At 44.7% G+C, this 9,405-nt stretch overlaps 1 protein-coding gene and 1 gene segment (V, D, J or C); one reads left to right on the top strand and one right to left on the bottom strand.

Annotated features, from left to right (window-relative positions):
- Positions 1 to 627: 627 nt before the first annotated feature.
- LOC129693365 (probable G-protein coupled receptor 139) lies at positions 628 to 4,441 on the top strand. Its single transcript, XM_055630208.1, has 3 exons — positions 628 to 709; positions 2,329 to 2,430; positions 3,534 to 4,441. Exons 1-3 carry the CDS (start codon positions 628 to 630, stop codon positions 4,439 to 4,441), a joined length of 1,092 nt encoding a protein of 363 aa, XP_055486183.1.
- Positions 4,442 to 5,452: 1,011 nt separating this feature from the next.
- LOC129693369 (T cell receptor alpha variable 38-1-like) lies at positions 5,453 to 8,853 on the bottom strand. The segment is given in 2 exon segments: positions 5,453 to 7,418; positions 7,554 to 8,853. Coding segments are annotated over 2 exon segments (492 nt in total).
- Between the last annotated feature and the right edge of the window lie 552 nt (positions 8,854 to 9,405).

Genomic DNA, 9,405 nt, shown 5'->3' with positions numbered 1-9,405 from the left:
TTATTGTCATTGTCTCAATTTGAGACAACGAAATGAATTTCCCTTACAGGCAGTATCATAACAAAAAATAAAAAAATAAAAAAAAAATAATAAAACATATTAAAAATAAAATTGAAATTGAATTTATAAAAAGCACAAACACGGAAAGTCCACGACACAACATAACATAAATGGCACCAAGGTGAGGATGGCACCATAGTCCAGCCAGCCTCCCCTCCGTGTTCATCCGTGGTCGGGGCCTTCCGAGCACCCGCAGTCGCCGCCCCGGTTGGCCCGATGTTCAGGCCCTCAGGCCGGGCTGGTGGAACGCCGACGCCGAACCCCGACGGTGAGCATCCTCCTTTTCGGGAGCCCTGGTTGAAATTGATGAGTCATCTTTAAATGCAAGAGAGGTGCCGGAGGACTGGAGGGTGGCAAATGTTGTGGCTCTTTTCAAGAAGGGCTGCAGGGGAAATGCTGCGAACTCTAGACCAGTGAGCTGAACATCTGTAGTTGGAATGTTACGAGAGAGTATTCTGATGGATATGTTATAAAAACATTTGGATGGGCAAGGGTTGAGTAGGGATAGTCAACATGGTTTGTACGTGGGAGATCGTGTCTCACAAATCTGAGTGATGTTTTGAAGACATGACCAAAAAGGTCGACGAGGGTAGTGCTGTCGAGGTTGTGTACATGGATTTCAGTAAAGAATTGAACCAGGGTCCGCATGGTCAGCTGCTCTGAAAGGTTAGATCCACGGAGAGCTAGCTGAATGGACAATGAATTGGCTCAATGGACAGAAGCAGAGGGTGAAGGTGGAAGATTGCTTCTCAGACTGGAGGCCTGTGACTAGTGTGTGCCTCAGGGTTCGGTGCTGGGCCCGTTACTGTTTGTCATCAACATCAATGATTTGGATGAGACCATACGGGGAAATATTAGCAAGTTTGCTGATGATACAAAAGTGAGTGGTTTTGCAGATGGTGAAGATGACTGTGAAGTATTGTAGCAGGATCTGGATCGATTGGCAAGGTGGGCGGAGGAAAGGTTGATGGAATTTAATACAGATAAGTGTGAAGTGTTTTGGGACGTCCAACAGGGACAGGGCCTATACAGTAAATGGTAGGCCTCTGGGTAGTGTGTTACAGCAGTGGGATCAAGGAGTACAGGTGCATGGTTCCTTGAAGGTCAAGTGGCAGGTTGATAAGGTGGGCAAGAAGATTTGTGGCACTTTAGCCTACATCAGTCAGAGTAATGAATATGGAAGTTGGGCGGTCATGTTGCAGTTCTATAAGACGTTGATGAAACCGCATTTAGAATATTGTGTTCAGTTCTGGGCACCATGTTATAGCAAAGATATTTTCAAGCTTGAAACGGTTCAGAAAAGATTTACGAGGATGTTGCCAAGATGCGAGGGTGCGAGTTATAGAGAGAGGTTGAGTAGACTAGGTCCCTATTCCATGGAGAGTAGGAGGGTGAGGATGATCTTATTGAGGTGTACAAAATCATGAGATGAATAGATCGGGTAGATGTACAGAGTCCCTTGTCCAGACTGGGGGAATCGAGGACTAGAGGACATTGGACCAAGGTGAACGGGAAAAGATTTAGTAGGAATCCGAGCGGTAACTTTTTCAAGCAGTGGGTGTTGGATGTATGCAACAAGCTGCCAGAGGAGACAGTTGAGGCTTGGACTACCCCGTCGTTTAAGAAATAGTCGGACAGTTACATGCCTAGGACAGGTTTGAAGGGATACGGACCAAGCGGTGGCAAGTGGGACTAGTTTAGCTGGGGATTTCTTGCTCTGTGTGGGCAAGCTGTGACGAAGGGCCTGTTTCCACGCTGTATCACTTTATGACGGTCTGACTGTGACTTGATCGGAATTGATGCGTTGCGCCGGCGGTCCCGTTTCCGTGTAACTCGCCTTAATTACTATTTATACCTTATATACCTTACATTTTATTTACATTGCATCGAAGCGGCGACGTCCATTCAACCCGGGGCTAGAATGCTCGTCGAATTAGGTGCATTTAATTGCATTCATTATCGTAAAAATGGAGTCAATGAAAGGGCGTTCACGTCGCGCCCCTGTTTCCACCAACCTTTCCACCACCACGCACAAGACGCGCAAGAAACGCAAGACAGACACCATTGTGTGCAGATTCCGAGAAGCGTGTGCAGCCCTGGCTTACACTTTCTAATCTTGTGATGTGGACTCGATACGAAGAAGTCTGTAAACACGATTGTTTCGTCTTCAACCGGAATATCAAAAGAAGTAATGACGATGTTGCAATCTAATTGCTCCCCAGAGGATGATATAAGACATAAATATTCGTGTGCTCGTGTTTATTTTAGCTGATGCAGCTCCGCAATCGAAATCAGGGAAGATGCACGCGCCTGGAAACGGACCAATCTTCGCCACTTATTACACAATCCTTGCAGTCGTCGGTGTTCCAGGTGAAGCTTCGCCAGAGTTGATAAATACGTAACCGTGTCCATGATGAGCTGATATGTTCCGCTCGGGCCGCCTTACTCTTTGGTTCTACACCACAATTTTCCACAATTTGTCCCTTATCGTTGCTCTTAAAACTGCGAATTTTACACGGGGCAGCTTTGGTAAGGGCGTTACTTATTATATCCAGTCTTTACATTATTACAATAATTTATTTTATGGCATAACCTATTTTCATAGTTGATTCGAAGTTCCCCTTATGTCTTAGTTTTGTTGCAAATATACTTTACTGGCGCTTTCAGATTCGTCCATAAAACTCCACATATCCTGTTCCAATATGTCTACCATGCCTTGCTTAAAATTGTCCTGTCCGTGTTAATCTGTAAGTCATTTCAGTTATTAATTAACCTTGTCCTGTTTGAAGATAGACAAGTCAAGTGTGACGAGGCACATGTACCAAGCATATGTGGACACGCTTTTCCCTTTGAGAATAGGGAAGATTCAAACGAGAGGACATGACTTCAGAATTAAGGGACAGAAGTTTGGGGGTAATATGAGGGGGAACTTCTTTCCTCAGAGAGTGATAGCGGTGTGGAATGAGCTTCCAGTGGAAGTGGTGGAGGCAGGTTCCTTGGTATCATTTAAAAATAAATTGGATAGGCATATGGATGAGAAGGGAATGGAGGGTTATGGTATGAGTGCAGGCAGGTGGGACTAAGGGGAAAAAAGTTGTTCGGCACGGTCTTGTAGTGCCGAGATGGCCTGTTTCCGTGCTGTAATTGTTATATGGTTTATATGGTTACCATAAAAATCGTGCTTGCAACAGCATGACAGGCAACACGCACAAATATACATACCACGTAAATTATACCAGGCAGTGAAATTCATAAGACTGCGCGATTATGTCCATCGTAGTGCACGCGATAGGCCGTAGAGCTCGGTTTCGCGTGGCCATTTGATATCAGAAACAAGTAACCATCAAACCAATAACCGCTTCACGCTCTGCATTCATTGCAACGATATGGGATTGCACGTCTGCTCCCAAAAGCCAGTTATGAAGAGATCACCGATAGATATTATTTACATAATCCCACTCTTTTCCTTGCAGCTAACGTCCTGACGATTGCCATTCTGTCCCAGGGAAAGTGCGGCCTCTCGAAATGCATCACTCGGTACCTGGTATTCATGGCGGTGACGGATTTCCTGGTCATCGTCACGGCTGTGATATTCAGCCGCCTTCGGGCGATTTATTTTCCAGTTAGTATCTTGTCCACCACGCCGGGTTGCAGTCTAATCATTGCGCTCAGCTCCGCTGCTAAAGATGCTTCCGTTTGGTTAACGGTGGCTTTCACCTTCGATCGGTGTGTGGCGATCTGCTGCCAACAACTGAAACTGAGGTATTGCACCGAGAAAACCGCGGCCGTTGTTATTGGAACCGTTTGCTTCCTCGCCTGTTTGAGAAACGTCCCGTTTTATTTTGAATTTGAACCGATGTACATTATCGATACAGTGCCCTGGTTCTGCAGCATAAAAGAAATATTTTATATTTCCGTCGCTTGGAGAGTGTATGAATGGTCGCACCGGATGTTAAACCCATGCGTTCCTTTCCTACTGATTTTGATGCTCAATGTGCTGACGGTCAGATATATCCTGGCCGCCAACAGAGCACGCGGTAGACTTCGGGCCCAGAACAACGGAGAGAAACAGAGGGACCCAGAGATGCAGAGCAGGAGAAAGTCCATCATTTTGCTATTCGCCATCTCGGGCTGTTTTATTCTGCTCTGGGCCACGGACGTTGCAAATTTTCTATTTGTGCAAATCTCAGCGAATAACTATGTCAGCGCCTCTAATTCCAATGACCCGAAGTTCATCTTTCAAGAAGGCGGATATATGTTGCAGTTTCTCAGTTCCTGCGCCAACACATTTATCTATGCGGGGACTCAGACTAAATTCAGACAGCAGCTGAAGACAACTATCCAATACCCTTTCAACATAATTAGACAACGGTTCAAATAATAGTCAAGCCAAATAAAATTGTACGAAGGGTTCATAAAGGAAATAATATTTTCAGTCTACATTAGAATTAAAAATGGTCGGGTCAATTGCGCTTCAGGGTTTGTAATATTATTGTCACATTATTGGAAGTAATTGTTGAAACTTTGTGGACACAGATAAAAGTGTATATCTTAGCGGAAGGAAATTGCAAAATAAAATTCCGTCAACTCGACTTTCTATGTTTATAGTTTTGACAAATATGAGCGTGGTTGGTCAGAGGAGCATTTACTCAACACCTTTATTTGGCTTTGACGCAACGAGTTTCTGATACATTTCAAAGTATAAGGCAGAGTGAAAACTGGTGTGTGAGCGTGTGTGTGTGTGTGTGTGTGTGTGTGTGTGTGTGTGTGTGTGTGTGTGTGTGTGTGTGTGTGTGTGTGTGTGTGTGTGTGTGTGTGTGTGTGTGTGTGTGTGTGTGTGTGTGTGTGTGTGTGTGTGTGTGTGTGTGTGTGTGTGTGTGTGTGTGTGTGTGTGTTTGAGTGTTTGAGTGTTTGAGTGTGTGTGTGAGTATTTGAGAGTGTGTATGTGTGTGTGCGAATGTGTATGTGAGTGTGTGTGTTTGGCTGTGTGTATATGTGTGCGTGTGTGTGTGTGTGCGTGTGTGTGTATGTATGTATGTGTGTGTGTGTGTATGTGTAGTGTGTGTGTGTGTGTGTGTGTGAGAGAGTGAGGTGTGCGTGTGTGTGTGTGTATATGAGAGTGAGTGTGTGTGTATGTGTGTGTGTGTGTGGGTGTGTGTGTGTGTGTGTGTGTGTGTGTGTGTGTGTGTGTGTGTGTGAGTGTGTGAGTGCGCGTCTGTGTGTGTGTTTGTGTGTGAAAATCGACAAAACCGTACTTTGCCCGCGATCGTCGTCTCTTTATTTATTAACCAAAAATAATTGTAATCATCTATTTACAAAAAATACATACAAAAATACAAATAAACCCACAACTATAATACAAAGTAAACAAATATTCCTAAATATTAAATAGCCATATCCCCAACATTCTACCCCCCGCGGTGCCCAGTGGTCCCGTTGATGATGTTATTTTCTGGATTGTCTTGCTGACGTCAGCAGAAGCCGTCAGCCGTGTAATTGAGATAGAACTCTAGTCAAGTGCGTTTGCTGCCGTCCTGAGATCGCGTTTGGTCTTGTCCTTCAACTTTATTCCTGACACAATGTGTTGATCAAAATACATTATCCATCTCACGATCTCCCTGCTTACTGTCGTACTTACTTCCACTCTCCATGCAGGCGGGTTTCGAAATATACAAGAGTCCGTGGGAGACTGTAGAGATATTTACATAGATCAGCAACGGAGTCCGTGTCAATGCAAAAACATTTCCGAGTCGTACAAGGTATAGTTCCCCATCAAAATATCAAGATGTTGAACATTGGGAACAACAGCGTTCGCACGAATTCACATATTGAAAACAATCCCAGTCTTCCTGCTTTTTGGCACACTTTATTCCAAGCGAATACGTACCCTTTCTATAATGAGCCGAGTCGAACACATATCAAGATACCACACGTGTTTATTAAATCTACTTACAGCATAGATCTGTCGGACATTACATTTCCAAGGAACTACTCATACCAACTAGCCTAGGCAAGCACTTGATAATATCAAGCACATACTAGGCGGAGTCGCTACTAACAAGCACTATAAATGGCTAGTAGGAAATAACCAATCTACATCTTTCCTTTAGAAACAAAAGAAGCACCAGTGGCTAAGCAATATAGGTGGACTATTAATAACACATCCGGTTGTACTTCCCCTTTTCCCAACTTGACGCCATTTAGATAGTAATCTGCCTTCCTGTTTTTGTTGCCAAAGTGGATAACCTCACCTTTATCCGCATTATACTTCATCTGCCATGCATCTGCCCACTCCTCCAACCTGTCCAAGTCACCCTGCATTCTCATAGCATCCTCCTCACAGTTCTCACTGCCACCCAGCGATCTTGTCATCTGCAAACTTGCTAATGCTACTTTGAATCCATTCATCCAAATCATTGATGTATGTTGTAAATAGTTGCGGTCCCAGCACCGAGCCTTGCGCTATCCCACTAGTCACTGCCTGCCATTTTGAAAGGGACCCGTTAATCCCTACTCTGTGTTACCTGTCTGCCGACCAAATCTCTATCCATGTCAACACTCTACCCCAATACCATGTGCCCTCATTTTCCCCACTAATCACCTAAAGTCATCGAATTTCGTGCAGGCGAAAACCACTGCGAACAATTCTTTTTCGATCTGGGCGTGGTGCGATGTGGTGCTCTTGGAAGTCATTATCAACAATGTTGTAGCAGGTGCAGGCTCGTCCTTGAAGCTGCTGGATTCACACGGGAACGACAGCACCGAGCAAAGTGGTTTAACTTCTTGCAGAATTTGCAGGCGTTGTCATAAGCAACACAGAACTGACGACCCGTAGAATGGAAATAGTTGCAATTTTGACACCGAAAGTACACAATACGCGGAGTAACTACTAAGAAGAATTGTAACTGGCTAGTAGGAAATAACCAATCTACATTTTCCTTCCTATTTCTCCAAAATGTCTCCGTTTTGTTTAAGAGCGCTCGCTGGCGAACGCTCATGGGGATCACAGAGGGTTGGTTTTTGTTCGAGCCTGCAGCATTTCTGCAACAGTGTGCGTCTCATGGCGCAGATGTACAGGGCGGAATCAGACATCACGGGGTCGCGTATCATGAACTCGGTCATCTTCGCAGTTTTATTGAACGTAGCAGAGAAGCGATCGGTCACGCCCTGGTTCCTTAATACAATATTTCCCAGAACCTGAAGCAGGTAGTGTGGAGAGTGAGCTGGGCGCTGTTTGTACCAGTAAACATAAGGCGTTGTATCACTGGTTTTCAGAGCACAGCTTAGTGTGACATTCCTTCCCTCTTCGAACGTAATTTCTGCTTCGGATTGTTCCACTGTATTTTGATGTGTCGAATCTAAGAGAAAATAGTGACAATGGCACAATTAGCGTCTTTGCGTGAAGCAGCATAGGTATTAACCTTCCACTGTCAACAGTTAGGTTACGACATTCATTGCAATATAGCATTTTTTACGGGCAAGACATATCTTACTGAGAAGTGACATGGTAATGAACAGCGGGAGGAGGTGTCCGACAATACTAGGTATAAATCTGTAACTGCTCATCATTTGACACACTCTGTCCAAACTAACACTCTGTAAAACCAACCAAGACCAACCAGCGACCGGCTGCAGCTGGCTCCCAAAGACAAAGGCACGACATGTTCACAGAGCGACAGAACCAAAGGCGAGAAATGGGCGGGGCATCATAAGATGACATCGATTGGATACTGCGTGAGAGGCGGAACGTGCGGTTGCAGGGCGGAGATGGGTGGAGCGAAATTCCCATGGCGGGCCAACAGAGGGCGAGCATGCCTTATAATCCACACTTGCCTTTCATCCGCACACAGCTGAAGGAAATGACCCGATGTAAGTCGTTTCAATGGGGATTTCTGAGAAAAGACATCTGAAATTCGTTACCATACCGAATTTATAATCGGTAATTTCACCAATTTGATTTGTGGTCATACTGATACTCTCGAATGCGCCGGCAAACAGCGTCAGTTCCTATGATCGAGGGAGAACCATGTTACAGAGTTACAGAGATAGGTTGAATAAGTTAGGTCTTTATTCTCTGGAGCGCAGAGGGTTAAAGGAGGACTTGCTAGAGGTCTTTAAAATGATGAGAGGGATAGACAGAGTTGATGTGGACAAGCTTTTCCCTTTGAGAATAGGGAAGATTCAAACAAGAGGACATGACTTCAGAATTAAGGGACAGAAGTTTAGGGGTAATATGAGGGGGGCTTCTTTACTCAGAGAGTGGTAGCGGTGTGGAATGAGCTTGCAGTGGAAGTGGTGGAGGCAGGTTCATTTGTATCATTTAAAAATAAATTGGATAGGCATATGGATGAGAAGGGAATGGAGGGTTATGGTATGAGTGCAGGCAGGTAGGACTAAGGGAAACAAAAGTTGTTCGGCACGGACTTGTAGGGCCGAGATGGCCTGTTTCCGTGCTGTAATTGTTATATGGTTATATGGTTATATGTTTAGTTTAATTTAGTTTAGTTTAGTTTAGTGTAGTTTAGTTTAGAGATACAGCGTTTAGAGATACTTTAACTTGGAGATACAGGCCCTTCGATCCAGCAGGGGGCAGATATCCACACATATTAGGGACAATTTTACAATCATGCCAAAGCAATTAAACTACAAATCTATACATCTTTAGGGTGTGGGAGGAAACTATAGCTCCCAGAGAAAACACACACAGGTCACGGAGAACGTACAAACGTCGTGCAACAGCTTGTACATGGCCAGGATAGAACCCGGGTGTATAGCAGCAACTCAACCGCTGCGCAGGCACGCGCCCAACGACTGTCAATCACAGTTTTTGTGTGGTCACAATTGATCGTATCTTCCAAATTTATTCGTGGAGCACACAGTACAATATCCCTCTATAGATATCCTTTCAGTGCTTCAGGCAGACGGGGTTTTTAAATACAGGAGTCCGTGCTTTTCAGTAAATAAATTTAATAAATATGACTAAGCGATACCAGGTCGATGCGAAGGGAATAATGAGACGGTTAGATTTTTGAAAAAATCTGAATATCTCTGTGTTGGTCAACAGACTAAACTGTTCGGACTTATTCACATCCGAAAACAACCCGACTTTCCCGATTGTTTGTTGCAGTTTACCTCCAGGCGAATAAAGGGGCAGCACAATAGCGCAGCGGTAGAGCTGATGCCTTGGAGCTCCAGGTTCGATCCTGACCACGGGTACCGTCTGCACGGGGTTTGTACTATATGCCTGTGATTGCGTGGGTTTTCACCGGGTGCTCTGCTTACCTCCCACACTCAAGGTAGATTGTTTAAGAAGGAACTGCAGATGCTGGAAAATCAAAGGTACAC

Source organism: Leucoraja erinacea, unplaced genomic scaffold, assembly GCF_028641065.1.
Source record: "Leucoraja erinacea ecotype New England unplaced genomic scaffold, Leri_hhj_1 Leri_269S, whole genome shotgun sequence".
NCBI lineage: Eukaryota > Metazoa > Chordata > Chondrichthyes > Rajiformes > Rajidae > Leucoraja > Leucoraja erinaceus.
Note: the sequence above shows the minus strand (reverse complement) of the source record. Positions and strands in the feature narration are given on the sequence as shown.